This window comes from Aethalodelphis obliquidens, unplaced genomic scaffold (assembly GCF_003676395.1).
Source record: "Aethalodelphis obliquidens isolate GAN/ISIS:26980383/991018 unplaced genomic scaffold, ASM367639v1 scaffold11, whole genome shotgun sequence".
Lineage (NCBI taxonomy): Eukaryota > Metazoa > Chordata > Mammalia > Artiodactyla > Delphinidae > Aethalodelphis > Aethalodelphis obliquidens.
Window position 1 is genome coordinate 31,825,109 of NW_020837955.1, and position 16,599 is coordinate 31,841,707.

At 50.4% G+C, this 16,599-nt stretch overlaps 1 protein-coding gene across 1 annotated transcript in view; it reads right to left on the reverse strand.

Moving 5' to 3' along the window:
• HSPA12A (heat shock protein family A (Hsp70) member 12A) overlaps window positions 1-16,599 on the reverse strand; it is a 68,006-nt gene that overhangs the window by 19,061 nt on the left and 32,346 nt on the right. Inside the window, exons 2-6 of the mRNA XM_027112692.1 lie at window positions 14,269-14,354; window positions 12,577-12,704; window positions 8,832-9,018; window positions 6,552-6,656; window positions 644-760 (exon numbers count right to left, since the gene is read on the reverse strand). Coding sequence (XP_026968493.1) covers window positions 644-760; window positions 6,552-6,656; window positions 8,832-9,018; window positions 12,577-12,704; window positions 14,269-14,354 — 623 coding nt within the window. The remainder of the gene's footprint in view (window positions 1-643; window positions 761-6,551; window positions 6,657-8,831; window positions 9,019-12,576; window positions 12,705-14,268; window positions 14,355-16,599) is intronic.

Consider the following 16,599-nt stretch of genomic DNA (forward strand, 5'->3'; position numbering starts at 1 on the left):
CGCTGGGATGTTCTGGCTCCGTGGCGCCATGTTGACTGGCTCGCTCCCTAACTGTACCACTGCCCTCACCCCGCTGTGGGCGTCCTCCACCAGGCAGGTCCAGCAGCCCCCTCCCCTGTCTGGGGCGCCCGTACATGCCGTGCTCCTGCCGTCGCTCCTAAGATGAACCGTGCAGAGGACAACCGTACTCCCTTTATTTCCCAGCCGCATAGGTGCAGCTTTCGGCCTCCACCAGGCTGATGGGCCTGGTCCATGGCCACCAGCCTTGTCTTTATTTCTTCCTTGTTCAAATATTCTTGTTCCCCAAGCCTTTTCCTTGAGGGTCTCACTTCCATTTGCCCACAGAGAAATACCTCTGAACCTCAGTTTGCAATCCTAGCCCCAAGGAACCTACAGGGGCAACAAGACCTGGAAATGAATAAAGTCAGAAGGAAAACTGAGCCCAGCCCCTCCCCTTGTCCGTCTGACCCCCGCTGCTCCCCGAGGAGGAAGCTGAGGAATGGGAAGGCTCCTGGCCCCCGCCTGTGGGAGACCCCTCGCTGCCTCCCCAAGGAGGCCTGTGAATGCTGGGGGACCCTGGAGTGGAGTGACAGCCACCGCCAGGTGTATCTTGGGCCCTGCCTGCCCCCAGCCCCGCACTTACCTGGTAGGCAGCTTGTCTCATGAACTGCTTGGCGGGCTGTTTCCAGATGGCAGGCACTGTGATAACCCATCTGACATCAGAGTTCTCGAACTCTGAACCCGTCTGATCGCTCAGTTCCTAAAGCCAAGGAAAATGCAGCAGGTCAGGTGGACAGAGCTGGTCCTCCTGTGGCTTTGCTGAAAATCCAGGCTTCCTGGCCGTGAACTCTCGGGCATCTATTCCGCGGCCCCCCCGAACTTATCAGCGTCAGGAACAAGTGTCTGTTTTCCGAATATACAGCAAACAGGGAGCTCCCAGCTCCTTCCACTCCCTGGATGTGGCTGCAGGTGGGCAGATCTGAGGCCTCTGGCCACTTCCTAGTCATGTGACTTAGGGCAAGTGACAACCTCTCAGGCCTCAGCTTCCTTATCTGTACAGTAGGGATAATAGTAAGCTCATACAGTTATTGGGAGGATTGATAATTTCCTGAGAGCTACACTTCCTGGCAGCTTGCTCCAGTGTCAACCTTGTTAAGCCCTTTCCATAGCTCAACCGCCATTAATCCACTTGAGAATCCTGTTAGGAAGAGATTAGCACTGCCCCTCTTCTACAGGTGGCAAACTAAGGCCTGGATACGTTCGGTATCTTTGTGATGATTGCCCAGCTAGAAAGTAGCAGAGCCAAAGTTTGGACCCAGACGCAGGTCTATCTTGACTTGAAAGGCCAAGGTCTTAACTAAATTGTTACTTTTGGTCTCGTATCTGATCAGTGCCTGGCCCACAGGAATGCTTGACGACTGGTAGCATTTGTTAGCAGAGTTGTGTCACTGTCACCCACCTTACTGCAGGCCCAGCACATCAGTGGAGTTTTCCTGGCAGGATGGTAAGGGTAGGAACAACATGACCTAAGCAAGAACCGTGCTGCCCTTGACTTTCAGTTAATGTAAAACCTATCTACAAAACAGAAACAGACTCACAGACATAGAGCTCAGACTTGTGGTTGCCAAGGGTGGAGGGATGGGGAGGTAGGGGAGGGAGAGGGATGGACTGGGAGTTTGGGGTTGGTAAATGCAAACTATTACATTTAGAGTGGATAAACAACAAGGTCCCACTGTATATGCAATCTCTTGGGATAAACCATAAAGGAAAAGAATAATAAAAAAAAAAGAATGTCTATATGTGTATAGCTGAGTCACTTCGCTGTACAGCAGAGATGGGCACAACATTGTAAATCAACTCTTCTTCAAAAAAAAGAAAATCAGTGGGACCCATGTGGATAAACAGGACGGGTGGAAGCATCAGAGGTTTCCACCAGGCCCAGGTAGACAAAATATGTCTCTAGAATAGCTCTCAGACTCAGTATTCCCACCGGTAGAATGGGAAGAATAACACTAACCCACAGCATTACTGGCAAGATTAAATGAGAACACACAGGGAACATCCGGCCCAGAGAAGACCTCTGATTGATGCTTGTCCCCCACTTCTCCTCCCCTTCCTGTTGCCACATTCACCAGACAAATCTGAAATCAAACCTAAACACACACTGATGTGCTTCTGCATCAAAGTCCGCTCTGGGGACATGTTTCAGAAGATTAATAGGCTGGCGGTTTTTTTCCTAATGGGTATCTCATTTTCTCTATTGTTTCACATAGTTATCTTGGGGCTGACCCACCCTCTCACTGAACTAACTTCCTCTTTGATCGGTAAGTTTTTTTTTCCCTTTTAAAAAAAACTTTTCATTTTTCATTGTGAGAAAATACACGTAACATAAAATTCACCATCTTAACCATTTTTAAGTGTGTGGTTCAGTACATTCACTAAACTTTTTTTTAATAAACGTGTTTTTAAAAACATCTCTGCTTTAGACCAACATGAAACAACCTTTTTTTTTTTAAATTGAGGCATAACTGATTTACAATGCTGTGTAAATTGCTGGTGTACAGCAAAGCGATTCAGATAGATATATATAGATATATATACAGATATATATATGAATGAATATATATATAGATATATATGAATGAATATATATATGAACATATATATATATATCTATATATATGTTCTTTTTCAGATTCTTTTCCATTATAGGTTATTACGAGATATTGAATATAGTTCCCTGTGCTATACAGTAGGTTCCTGTTGTTTACCTATTTTATATATAGTACTGTCAAACTCCTAATTTAAATCCCAAACTCCTAATTTATCCCTCCCCACCCTTTTCCCCTTTGGTAACCGTAAGTTTGTTTTCTATGTCTGTGGGTCTATTCCTATTTTATATATAAGTTCATTTGTATCATTTTTTTAGATTCCACATATAAATGACATATGATAGTTATCTTTCTCTGTCTGACTTACTTCACTTAGTGTGATAATCTCTAGGTCCATCCATGTTGCTCCAAACGACCTTATTCCATTCTTTTTAATGGCTAATATTCCATTGTATATGTGTACCACATCTTCTTTATCCATTCATCTGTCGATGGACATTTCGGTTATGTCCACGTCTTTGCTATTGTAAATAGTGCTGCTATGAACACTGGGGTGCGTGTATCTTTTTGAATTTGCATGTATCTTTTCATCTTTTCCGGATATTTGTCCAGGAGTGGGATTGCTGGTGAAAGAGCCATTTTTTGTTCGTGTTTATTTTTGTTTTTTTAATCATGTTTTATTTCCTTGCAGGTCTGCGCTGGGCTTTAAAAGCAGGTGAGCGTGTGATGGGTTGGGAGGGATTCTAAGTGTGGTGCCTTAACCATCCAGGCTATTTTAAACTCTTTAAACAGGAAAAGGCTCAAAGATGAATGATGGGCTTCCCTGGCTGTACGGAAAGTTGTCTGATGAGCTGTTTGTTTGCCAACGGGTGGAGATCAGCTTGGAAGGGAAGGAACCTGGCACTGACTGAACATCTCACGTCAGGCACTTTCACTGACTGTCCCTCGTGAATAGTGAGACTGCTCCAGGGACGTGATTTCTGAGATATTCTACTTGAGCTTATTCTGGTCCAACATGCAATAGTCCCCCTCTGCACTGAACCCACCTGCCCCTCAAACACCAGCCAGCCTCTTATGCAGGGCCTAGTTCCTATACACCTCCTCAAACAGCTCTTCTGCATGGAATTTCTTTACAACGTGTTCCCTGCTCAGAGAAGGTTCCGGAAGCTTCTGGCTGAGCCGACAGGTCCACAACCACCCACCTACCCACGCCCGTGCCTGACCTCTGCCCCCTCCACCTCCTCCCTCCCTTGACAGATGGGCTGTTCACGCCTTTCTTCGTGGCAAACTTGAAACACACTCCAGTGTCGTAGAGTTTCTCAAGTTCTACATCTTCCCTGAGTCCGCACGGCTGCTCCTCTTATTCCGGAGACCCCCACCTCCCTCTGCGCCTTCATCTTTCTCCAGGAGCTGAGCCCATCCCTCTGAGATCCTTCTCTTCAGGCCGACAGAGGTCCACCTCCTCTCCTGCTTCGCCGTCTCCTGGACCAATGGCGGCTTCCCTTCCGCAGGTCCCCGCCGGCCTTACTGCTCCTGCCTCTGGCTGGTCACCACCTTCTTCCTGAAGCGAACCCAGCCCATCTCCCTCCCACTTCCTTCCTTAGAATCCTCTCCCCACCCCTTTCCATAGAAGAATTTTTTCCCAGGAACCACTCCCTCCCTCCACCCCACCACCTTTATCTCCCTGGTTTTCATGTTCCTCAAATGACCCCGCAGTTGGAGTCTCAGCCTCACCCTCAGCCCTCGGACAGACCTGCTTCAGGATCTGAGTGAGGTGCTAACATACCACTCTCCTCCACCTGCAGGCCCTCAGGACCACGTGGTCTCCCCTCCTCTAACGCTATCCTTGTGGCCATGGCAACCCATGTGAGACAATCCTTTGAGGGCTCCCCACGACCCAGGAAGAATTCCTTTGCCTGGCCCTTGAGGCGTCACACGACCTCGGCCGGAGCTTGCTGTTCCCTCTCTCTCTGCAGCCTTGCCCTTTGCCTGCTCCAAGCTGCCTGCTTCCCACAGCGGTTTGCTATGTTTTCTTTCCCCTGAGCTGTGCCTGGGCCGTTCCACTGGTGCAAAACACCTGCCCTTCCAGCTGCAGCCTGTCAGAGGCCCGCAATCCCTCTCCTCTGGGGAGGATTCCCTGCTGCTGCCCTTGGGCAGAACCTCTGCCTTCACCGAACACTCAACACCCACGGTTACCCCCTCATGACACCCACCCATCGACTGCATGCACTGGGCTTCTTTCCACGTGGCCAGAACTCGCATAGCACCTGGCTCACAAAAAGTACTCAAAACAAGAGGTACTTGAATGGATGAAAGCAGTGTTACGACCTCACCTCTTTGTCTCCCTCTAGCCCTATTTCTAGAATTCTGTTCTACTCTATTTCTAGAATTCACTAAATTTCTTCTAGCGATCACATAATACCAAATGCTTCTGAAGTTCCCAATTCTTTTTGGATAGAGTTTAATACACGAGGCTCTTGAATCATCTGATCTACACCCGCTCATCACCATGCCTATGCGAGGGGACGCCGAGTGGATGGCTCTATTCCATTCGGAAATTAGCCATTTTCTTAATTCTGGGCCATCACTGAACAAACCTTTGCAAGGGCCAACCAAGGGGGCTTATTCACCTGGTCAGCTTCTTGCACGGGGTCTGGGGTGGGGGGCATGGAGGAGGGGGGACAGCAGCAACTATTTACCAAGTAAATAGTTGCTGAGCCCCCAGGGAGGCAGTTAACATCGAATATTTCACTTACTACCAAACGACCCACGAGGCACAGTTATCTGACCCCCTTTTCATGTTAGGAACGTGGGTATCAGAGAGAACGAGCACCTCGCCCAAGATCGCACAGCTGCTGCATGTCTCCCGCCTTCCTTTCTCTTGTTTGTTTTACTGAGGTATAATTCACATACCACAAAATTCACCTTTTTAAAGTGCACAGTTTGGGACTTCCCTGGTGGTGCAGTGGACACGGGTTCACGGCCAATGCAGGGGACGTGGGTTCGATCCCTGGTCCAGGAAGATGCCACATGCTGCAGAGCAACCAAGCCCATGCGCCGAAACTACTGAGCCTGCGCTCTAGAGCCCACAAGCCACAACTACTGAAGCCCTTGTGCCACAACTACTGAGACCCACGGGCCTAGAGCCCATGCTCCGCAACAAGAGAAGCCACTGCAATGAGAAGCTCACACACCGCAACGAAGAGTAGCCCCTGCTCGCCGCAACTAGAGAAAGCCCGCGCAGCCAAAAAAGTAAGATAAAATAAAGTGCACAATTCAGTGGGTTTTAGTATATTCACAAGGTTGCGCAACCATCCCTGCTATCTAACTTCATCACCCCCCAAAAGTAACCCATACCCCCTGGCAGTCACTCCTCTGCTACCCCCCCAGCCTCTAGCAACCACTAGTCTACTTGCTGTCTCTACGGATTTGCCTCTTCTGATCATTTCCTACAAACGGAATCATGTGTGGCCTTTTGTATCTGGCTTCTTTCACTTAGCATAATGTTAGCATAATGTCTTCAAGGTCCATCCGTGCCAGAGCAGGTGTCAGTACTTCACTCCTTTTTAAGGCTGAATAATATTGCAGCGTATGGGTGAATCCCATTTAGTTAACCATTCATCCACTGATGGACATTTGGGTTGTTTCTGCTTTTTGGTTATTATGAATAGTGCTGCTAGAAACATTCATGGACGAGTTTTTGTGTGAATATATGTTTTCACTTCTCTTGGTACATACCTAGGATTGGAACTGCTAGGCAGATGGTCACTCCGTGTTTAACCTTTTGAGGAACTGCCAGGCTGTTCTCCACAGCAGCTGCACCATTTTCCCTTCCCACCAGCAGTGCACAAGGGCACATTCTCTGCCCTGAGGCTGTCCCTGCTCCCCTAGCTGGCAGGTGCCCCCCTGCCACCAGCACAGGCTCTGGCATGTACCTACCTTCAGCGCTTGTTCCTTAAAGTACCGCAGGGCATAAGCAAAGATTTCAAGAGCTTTGATTTTCTTGCCATTTGCTGCCGTCAGGTCTGTATCCATGGTGAGGTCCTAGAGCCGGGACAGGAATGAAATAGTAAAAAGAAGGAGAGACATGCCTTCTGGCTTTAAGCACTGTCACTTGGAGACCTGGGGAACCCAGTGAACCACGTCTGTGTTTCCTGGTGTTTGAGGGGCAGCCTAGGACGGCACGTCCCCCAGGACAGGGCTGGCAGCAATGTCCCCTTACTGTGTAGGGGGCCCTGGCTGCTCCCCTCAGGCCCCACCTCTACTGCTCCCTTCTTCCCTCCTTCCCTCCCTCCTTCTTTTCCTCTCTCCCCTGGATCCTCTGGGGGCAGAGGTTTCGGGGCAGCAACAGAGCCCAGGAAGAAAAAAAAAATGCAGCAGACGCCACTCCCGATGCAATTTACATACTATTTCCACATGACACACATGGTCACCCTTGGGAGCCCCCCTAATGGAAGCCTAGATAATCATACCGAATCACTGACGTGCACGGTGCTAAACAGACACGAAGCTTTCACTTCCCGATGAGCTGCCAACCAAGTCACAAAAATAGAAGGGCTCCTATTTTAAGGATTGTGGGGTCTAATCCACTGGGAGCCCAGCATCATTGCCTTCCTTCCTCTGCCAGAAGCTACAGCAGTTGCTGAGTGCAGCCCTTGGGTGTAAGATGCTCCGTGAGATGCCGGATGGACTGCGGTCATTAAAAAATGATGAAAATAGTCCCCAGAGGGTGGGAATGGGCAGAGAGGGGAGCAAAAATCAGGAGAAAACCCCCAAGTCTCCTGGAACCAGAAGACGCATTGCCACCAGGGAAAACAATCAGTGTGGTCTCGGGATTGATCCAGGCTGGGTAATTAGTCTTTGCCTTTGGAGTGTGAAGGGGTATCAAGCAGCTAAACCGGCCTTGTGGGGCCTGCCCATCATCCTGACCCCTCTACACATGCTCACTCCTCCCACATCTGGGGCTCAGCAAAGACACCCCAGCTTTGGGGTGGTGGCCCCCAGGCGGCTTCCAGGCATCAGGAAGCCACAGGCTTGGAATTGAAAAATTCAAATTGAAAAAATTCCTGGGCTTCCACCTGCAGGAGATTCCTATTGGGCACTGCTGAATCCTATCAGGTGAAACAAGAAGGGTGCATTTTGAGGCGAAGTCAGTGTGCTTCAGAGAGAGACACACACACGGGTGAGCACCAAGCCCTGGAAGGCAGGGTGCTGGCTGCAGCGTTTCCCAGTAACATTTGTTTTGTCATCTGCAAACACTTAACAAGCAGACATATGAAAGCAATAAATAATAGACGCTAGCAATTGACTTTAACTAAGGACCGACCGGCATGGTTCTGAGAGCTTTGTGTATTTTGATTCCTTTAATCCTTACAACGTCCCCGTAAGAAAAGCACTCTGCAAGTCTCCATTTCACAGATAAGGTAAAGCAAGGCAAGGAGAGTCTAAGTGACTTGGATTAAGTATCTCAAAGGTGTCAGAGGTGGGATTTAAACCCAGGCCATCTGGCCTCATGGTCTGTGGTCTTAAACACTATCACCATCCTGCATCTCTAAGTACTGAGAGTTAAGGAAAATTTAAGGGATAAAATGCTTAAATTGAAAAAATTCTATCCTATGGCTCAACATTTCGATGAAGCTTGGGGGAGGGTGCTAATCAACTTGGCCATCTTACAAAACCCTGGCAAGTTGGAAGCAGAACTACTTCAGGCATTGGGCCTCCAATTATTGGGCCCTTGACTTCCTGAGCTACCTCCTTCCCCACAGAGGTTAATGAGCCATTGTTGCTGGTTGTTACTTCCAAACCGGTTAGTTATAACCACTACCCTGAGTCCCCAAAATGCTCCCTCATCCCCGAGTCCTTCCTTCAGGATTCCTTGATCTCCCAACAATCCTGCAGGTGAAGGGGGATCTCCTGGCACAGCAGGGGTCTCCCAGCCCCCTATGCCTGTGCTCCATCCAGGCAGTGTCTCTCTGACTGGTCAATTCCCAAAGCAAACAAGTTGCTAAACATTCTGAATATCTCCCTGCCCGTGTGTACGTCAGAAAGTGCTGTGTGTTCCACAAAAGTGTCATGTGCTCCAGGTTGTTTCTAAACTCGAGGTGAATGGACATTCATTTCTGCTTGGGAGAAACCTGAGGGCCCCCAAGGTCTGGAAAGGCTGGAGGAACCTCAGCTCTCGAATGTGGAGGACGTGGGGCCGGGGAGAGGCTGGCTCACCCCAGTGGTGTGCAGCTTCATCTTGAACTTCTCCAGGTACAGCCACTGCTTGGCCTCGTTGGGATCCAGGTCGTGGTAGAAGTCCCTGGCGGCATACCCGAAACTGTGGAACTTCCTCTCCGGAGTCAACAAGATGGTGGTCGGAGTCTTCTGGTTGGACACCCCAGGGTCGCCTCCTTCCCATCGCCTGCCACCAAGGAAAGGCAGAGGTCATGGGCCTTCTTGCGTAATCCCAATGCAGGCGGCACTGGTGTGAGCACCTACTGTGTGCGTGGCCGTTACAGATGTGAGTGCCCATGGTGGCTGCCAAAGGCGCCCTCTGGTTTAGCTGGTTGAGTAGCGACTAGAGACACAACTTCAGTCAATAAGAAAAACGAAAGGGACAAGTACCAGGTTCTTGCTAAGTAACAAAGTCTGCTTCATCCTTTCAGCGTTTACTGAGCATCTACTGTGTGCCAGCTGCTAGCGACACAGAGATGAAACAGTTATGTCTCTGCCTTCAAATAACTCACAACCTAGTAGGTAATGGGTTTTTTTGTTTTGTTTTTTGGCTTGGGTTTTGGTTCTTTAATTTGCAAGCACTCAATAGCAGATGGATAGCTGGTTTGCATCCTCTTTGAAACAGGTAGGGTATAAACAAACACATAAATACCTGCCTCATCAGATGGAAATGAGGGGCCCAGGGAAATGTCCCAGAGGGGTCAGAGGAGACAGAGGTGCCAGAGCTGGGGTCTTGGAAAGAATGCAGGGCTCAGGAGAGACCTGATGTTGAAGGAGGGAAGGACACTGCAGGCTGCTCTGAGGTGGGCAAGCTAAGTGACTGTGTAGGTTGGAGAAAGCGTGTAAATGAGAAGGGTGCTTGTGTACATGTGTGAAAAACGAGACTGGGAAGGTGGTAGGAACCAGGCTGAAGAGAACCCTGAGGAGTGAGAGATTTAATCAGTGAGTAATAGGGAACCACTGAAGGTTTCAGAGCAGGGGCAGGACAGAAATCAGAGCTACTGTTGACTGCAGCGAACTGGACCAAAGGGCGGGAGACGGGAAGCCAGGTGGCTGAGCAGGAGACTCAGGCCTCGAGGTGAGGGAGCTCATACGGGGGTGGAGAGCCCTGGGAAGAGAGAGGGGGGACGACGGGGGAGGAGCCATCCAGCGGAGAACCGAGACAAATGGCCTCGGTGGTGAGCAGGTGCAAGGAGCCCCAGAGGTTTCAAGCATGGGAACCTGGAGGAGACAGTGCCCCTCACAGATGCCCTGGTCAAGGAGGAGGCAGGAGGAAACGTGGAGAGCTTCATTTGAACGTTCTGGCATTGAACTCCCAGGAGGGGCTTGAAGATACAAGCCTGGGGTTCAGAAAGAGATCCAGGCAGGAAACAGACCTGGGCACCCCCATACTGGGGGGACAGTCGCAGCAACAAGGTGGGTGAGAGTGCTGACGGGAACCGTGAGGAGGGAAGGAACCCTATCCTGCACATCTATAGGCTGAAAAGGACCCAGAAGTGGGGAGGGGTGGATACAGACAGGCAGGCGGGCAGATGCGACGGGATTACATCCTGGAACTGACGGATGGGTGTCATGGAGCAATCAGAGGGTAGGCTGAGCCCCAGCAAAGCTTCCTTCCTTCTCGCAGATAGAAGGAAGGAGAAAAGTAAAGAGTGGATGCTTCTCCCTCCTTCGGGGCCACGGCAGAGACACCCCGGCTGCCAAGAGGCTCCACGAGGAGACCCCCCCAGGTCCTGGCTCAGCAGCTGGCTCTGGTCCTGCCACTAAGCACACGACCCCTACGAGCAGCCCCCGATGGAGACACATGCCCGAGAGGAAGCGCACCTCTCTCCCTGGCCTGCCCTCCTGGGGAGGTGGCTGTACTCCTGGATGGGCTCTCACCTGCCCCTGGCATCACAGTCCAGACGGAGCGCCAACCTCCACCTAGATTTGCCACACAGGTGAGGCTGGAGTCATCCCTGGCCGGTTTCCCAGTCAAGCCCCATGAGGATGCAGGCTTCTATCCAGGGAGCCAAAGTCCCCGTGGTGACCCCACCGAGACGCACGGGTGATCAGCAGCTCAGCTAGACACTGGCGCCTGGGCCAGAGGCGCGCCCCACACAACCTTTCGGGAATGGATTTTCCATTACTATTAACACGGACATTTTCAGTAGGTAATGGACTTCCTGAGGTTTTGCCCTTCAAATTTTTAATCCTTCATTCCTATTTAAATACAAAAACTTACACTTTCTCATTCATAACTCTGTCCGTCTGGATCATGGTGATGTTAATATGTTCTGACTGAACTAAAATTCAGGTAGAACCTCCCTCCAAAAATCTCTACGATGACTATGATAATGTCCCTGGAGACCCTGCATCTGTGGGTGTTTTGTGAGAATTCCTCCCCAGCAAGTTCAAAGTTATTTTTGCTCTTTTTTTTTTCTTCAGTTTTCATTGTATGACTATCCCTTTGAAATAACATTTCTTAAAACAACTAGAAGCTGATAAATGTTGACTCTAGCTTTTAATACAGAGCTCTTTTCTTTCCGAGGTTCCCACCTCGGGAGATGGCAGAGCGGACCCGTACGGCATCTGTCCCACGAACCCGAGGCAGAATCTCGGCGGTGACTGAACACCGAAGGCTCTGCTGCAATCGGGGTTCTCTACTAGAAATGGCTTTTTGTTATTTCCTGATGAGACGACACCCACGGGTCTCTGAAGCATCTTAGGACACCCAGTTTTCCAGAGGAAAGGCAGGGCCTCAATCAAGAGTGGGGTAGGGATCACATCTATCATGACTTATGTTTTAAACAGCACTCTCTATAACAAATGCTAAGATCTTATTCTGGGAGTGATAACTAAATTCCACAATGACCAGCTGAAGGAATTGCAAAGCCCATCACAATGTATCTTCAGAGCCATCCTTGGAAAATCAGGGTGATAAATCCCTGGTTCCCAAAGCTTTGAGTGGCCAGAGACTGCAAGAAGGCGTGAGCCAGTCTTGGGGAGCAGGCACTGGTGCCGGGATAGACCAGGGTCCTCGCAGACAGCTGATCACACGTGGATGGGGTAGACACCAGGGCTGCTGTGTGCATGAGTGGGGAGGCGGGGCGGGGAGAGTGGCCCAAGAGACCCAGGGCAGCTTCAGGGTGAAGTTGGCTGAAATTCACCCCACTCTGCTTTTTCTCAGGTGCTTCCCACTTCTGATTACTGTCATCTCAGGACTTCCCTTGAAAGAGCCAGCACCTTCCCTGCTTACATCTTACTACCTGCTAAGTGCTTGATGGGAAATCTCGTTACATTTGCACACACACTCTGTCAAGCAGGTACTGCCATTATCCCCATTTCACAGATGAGGAAACAGAGCTTTAGAAGGTTCAGCAATTGCCTGAGGTCACACAGTGGTGAGTGGAGGCCTGGATCTCCTCCATCACCAGCACCTTAAAAGTCAGCACCTCTTGCCCAGGCTGTACGCTGGAATCACCTGGTTTCAAACATACTGTCCAGGTCCTTCCCCAAACCAAGTCAGAATTAAAGCAACACATTGACAGACCAGGAACCTGGAGCCCAGAGATCAGAAGTGGCTTGCCCCAAGTGGCATGGTGAGTTTGGGCCAAGCGGGGCCAGAATCCAGGACCTGCCAACTACGTACCATTCACCTGCTCACTGTACTAATCCCTCTCCCCTCCCCCAAGGCCCTCCCCTAAGTCTCCATAGTTACAGCGCCCGGCGCCAGCACCTGCCCCTCCCTGCCCACAGCACTCACCTCATTACATGGATGCATTCTGGCTCCTTGGTGAAGCTGTAGGCATAGCCGCTGGATGTGGTCCCGAAGTCGACAGCCACCACCACGAGAAACGTCTGCTGCTCAGAGACGTTTGGGTCGGCATCGTTCTGCAGATAACCGAGCGGGGTACAGGGAGTGGGTGGGGCAGTCAAGCCAGGCTTTCAGAAGGGCTCCACCCTGCCCTGCTGTGTGCCCACTGTAGACAGAAGCATACTGCACATTCTGGTTCAAGGCTGCCATGTGGTGAGTCCTGGGGAGAGGGCAGGCTTTCTCAGCCCCTACCTGACCAACTCAAGGAGAGATGGAGGTGTCTCTTGAACAAGGGCCAGGCCACTGGGGAGGGCCCCTGCCTACACTTGTTCAACACTCCCTTTATCAACTGTGCACAAACGTGGCTAATTACGGAAACTCTTCCATCTGGGCTGGAACCCCAGTGGTTCCCTGAGTGACACCCCCCTCTGCCCCCCATCGCCCTCCCCCAGTCCCTGCACAGATCTCCAGACCCTGCTCAGCTGTGCCCTGTGCACCTGCCAGGTGACCCCTCCACCTGCCCGGGCGTGTCATGCATGGATGTGGGGCTCAGCATACCAGGGACCCTGCCCGGTCCTGCCATAGACATCATATGACCCTGCTGAGTCCTGCCCCCTTGGGGCCTCGAGCCTTTCCTCATCTGTCAAGTGAGTTGGTCAGGCCATGACAGACTTCCAAAAAATCCTTTAAGCAAATGTAGACTTTTTTTTTTTTTAACATCCACAGAACTTCAAATTATACCAATAATTTTTGGATTTGAAGAGTATTGGTTAGAGCAGGGGGTGAGAACCCCACATGTCTGGCCTTTCATCACACTGCCCCCCATCCCGTTCAGCTTATCCTGAAGTTTTACAGGGAACCCTCGGGGTACAGAGTTTGAAAACCACAGGACCCAGCTGTTAGGTGACCAAGCCTCTCAGTTTTCCCAAGCCTGAGGGAGTTCCAGGATACAGGACTTTGCGTGGAAACCAGGATGGTTCCAGGAAAACCAAGACAAGCTGGCGTCCCTACCTAGCGATGGCTCTGAAGTTCTTCTCAGCAGGGTCTGCTTTGAGGCTCTGAGCAGCTTGTACAAAGCCGCCCTTTCCTCCGGGTACGTCTCTCTGGTTGGCTACATGTAAATCCCTGGAACGGCTGCCCCACAGTATCCACCTTTGCAGTGAGGGGCAGGGTGGGAGCAAATGCCCAGCCTCCAGCCCCCCGCGCTGCCCAGGTCCTCTCTCTCGGGCAAGCTGGTGCAGAAGCCATTACAGCCACAGCTTTTGGTCACGGCGGTTAACTACAGTGGAAAAGCCACTGCATTTCACTGACTGACCCGCCAGCCCAAAGTGGCTGCTTCCTCCCAAGAGGATGCCTCGCAGTCTCTGAGCCCTGAATCTTTGAAGAGCTGCTCCCACCCTGCCTGCTCATGTTACCCACACCCAGGCCAATGGCTCCAGGAGCACCATCCACACCGTGGAAAGCCTTTGCTGACCCACAGTGGCGAAGGGGCTTGGTAAGGCTCACGGGGCTGGTACGAGGACAACTTAATCTCCACCATGAACGTGAGGAGCCGCTCAGAAGCCCATCACGTGAGAGGCGCCTCTGAACGCAAAGTAATCAGCACACGTACCCCCCTCCCCATACACACACATTTCTTACCACAGTGTGGGAAGGGGACAGAGGTGTTATTCCTGTGTCCCCCAGACTCCGGGCTGGAGATGAATATGCAGATGTAGGGGCCATTTCTGAAAGGAAAGACAAGTGCGCTCCTTAGAGGTGGTGTGGACTGAGCCGGACAGCAGCAATGCGGGCTGGGTGGCTTTGCTCCTGCAGGGACTGTTGCCCCTGGAAAGCCAGCTAACGTGGGGCGAGGCTGAACTCCAGCCAGAAAGGTAGGGTGGTCTGATCTGTCCACCCCCGTATTTGATATTTAAAACTTGACCAAATGAGACGTTCCTTTTCTCACAGTGACCACCAGGACTCTCCCTATGTGCCAACCAACTCCCACTTAGCAGAGAGGCTGCCCAGTCCCCACATCGCCTTGGCACCTGGCTCATGCCCTCTGCAGAGCTGGTCCTTAGCCCAGGCGCCAGTATGGACCAGAGGAGCCTGTAGCCCCCTGAGATGATGTGCAAATTTTTCATGCATTTTCTTGGAAGGGCATCCACAGCTGTCAGGTTCCCAAAGGAGTATGGGACCCCACCCCAAAGATTAGCAAGCCTAATAGTAAGAATAGAGGACAGGAGTGCGACTTCCAGAAATAATTCCCTTGCTTTGTGGATGCAACACCTCCTCCCTCCCTCTGGCACGAGGCCCTGCCAGAACAAGGGGAACTCATCTCTCTTCAGTGATGCTGAAGGGTTTTGACATTCAATTTAAAAAAACAAAACAAAAAACATAGCAGAAAGACAGACAGATTAGCATTCCTGGGTCCCCCAGTCGGGGCCCTGCAACAGACACGCGATCAAATCAGAGAAGAGCCAACAGCCAGGCAGCATGAATAGCATTTTGTCGATTCCCCTACTGCTCTTGCAATTACTCAGGCACAGACATTAGTTCTGAAACCTTGCCAGAGCCCCGAGGCTCTCCCCCAGGGATGAGCACCCAAGGAGAAGTCGCCCTGTCCCTGGTCAGTGCTGGAAGCTCCACCCACTCTCCCTGCCCGCTGCCCAGGACCGGCAGGGCCTGCAGGGCAGCGGAACAAGCACTGCAGGCTCCCCCTGCAGAGGTGCTGGCCAGACCCTGGTCACCAACAAATCCCAGGTACCATCCAGTACGTTCTGCAAATACTGCTCCATTCAGTATATAGACTAATACCTGACGGGGAAAAAAACGGGTAATGTGCTACAACAACACCTGTAGTCAAGGAAACCCAGAGGGTATGAGGTATCTGAGAAAGACCTGTCTGCTTCTAGGGAAGCACTAGGAGTGGCTCCGTCTGCCTCTGCTTGCCAAATCACTTTGGTTAATCCCACGCGCTTACTGATTTTTTTTTTTTCCTGCTTAGTGAGAACTCGAACAGCATCATTACAGTGGGCACCAAATGGGTTGAGGGAATAAAATGAATCATGAAAGAGTGAATATGAAGCTTCAAACCTGCACAGCCACCTCCCCAATCTGCAGGCGTATGCTCCCTCTCCTCCTGATAAGGCGCAGTTCCAACCTCTGGGAGAAAGGTGCAGAAGCAAGTAAGTACAGAGGCCACGAATCCACTGGTGGGGCAAAGGACTTAAACAGACATTTCTCCAAAGAGCATACACTAATGGTCGATAAGCACGTGAAAGATGCTTAACTCATTAGTCATTAGGGAAATGCACTCATTAGTCATTAGGGAAATCAAAACCACAGTGAGATACTGCTTCACACCCACTAGGATGGCTCTAATGGAAAAGAAAAAAAGGAAATAACAAATGGTGGCAAGGATGTGGAGAGATTGGACCCCCTGTATATATCTTGTGGGAATGCAAAATGATACAGCTGCTGTGATAAGCAGCTTGGTAGTTCCTCAAAAAGTCAAATATAGCCTTACCATAGACTCAATTCCACTCCTAAGAATTCCACTCCTAAGTAACTACCCAAAAGAACTGAAAACAGGGACGCTTGTATGTACGTGTTCACTGCAGCATTATTCACAAAAACCAAAAAGTGAAAATAACCCAAGTATCCATCAACAGGCAAATGGATAAACAACATGTGGTATATCCATTCAATGGAATATCATTCAGCTGTAAAAAGGAATGAAATTCTTACACATGATACACCATGGATGAACCTAGAAAACATTATGCTAAGTGAAATAAGCTGGACACAAAAGGACAAATACCATATAATGTTTAGAACAGGCAAATTCATAGAGACAGACAGTAGATTAGAAGTAGCCAGGGGCTAGAGGGAGGAATGGGGAGTACAGAATTTCCATTTGGGGTGATGAAAAATTTTGGAAAAAGTAGTGACGGTTGCACAACATTGTGAATGTAATTAATGCCACTG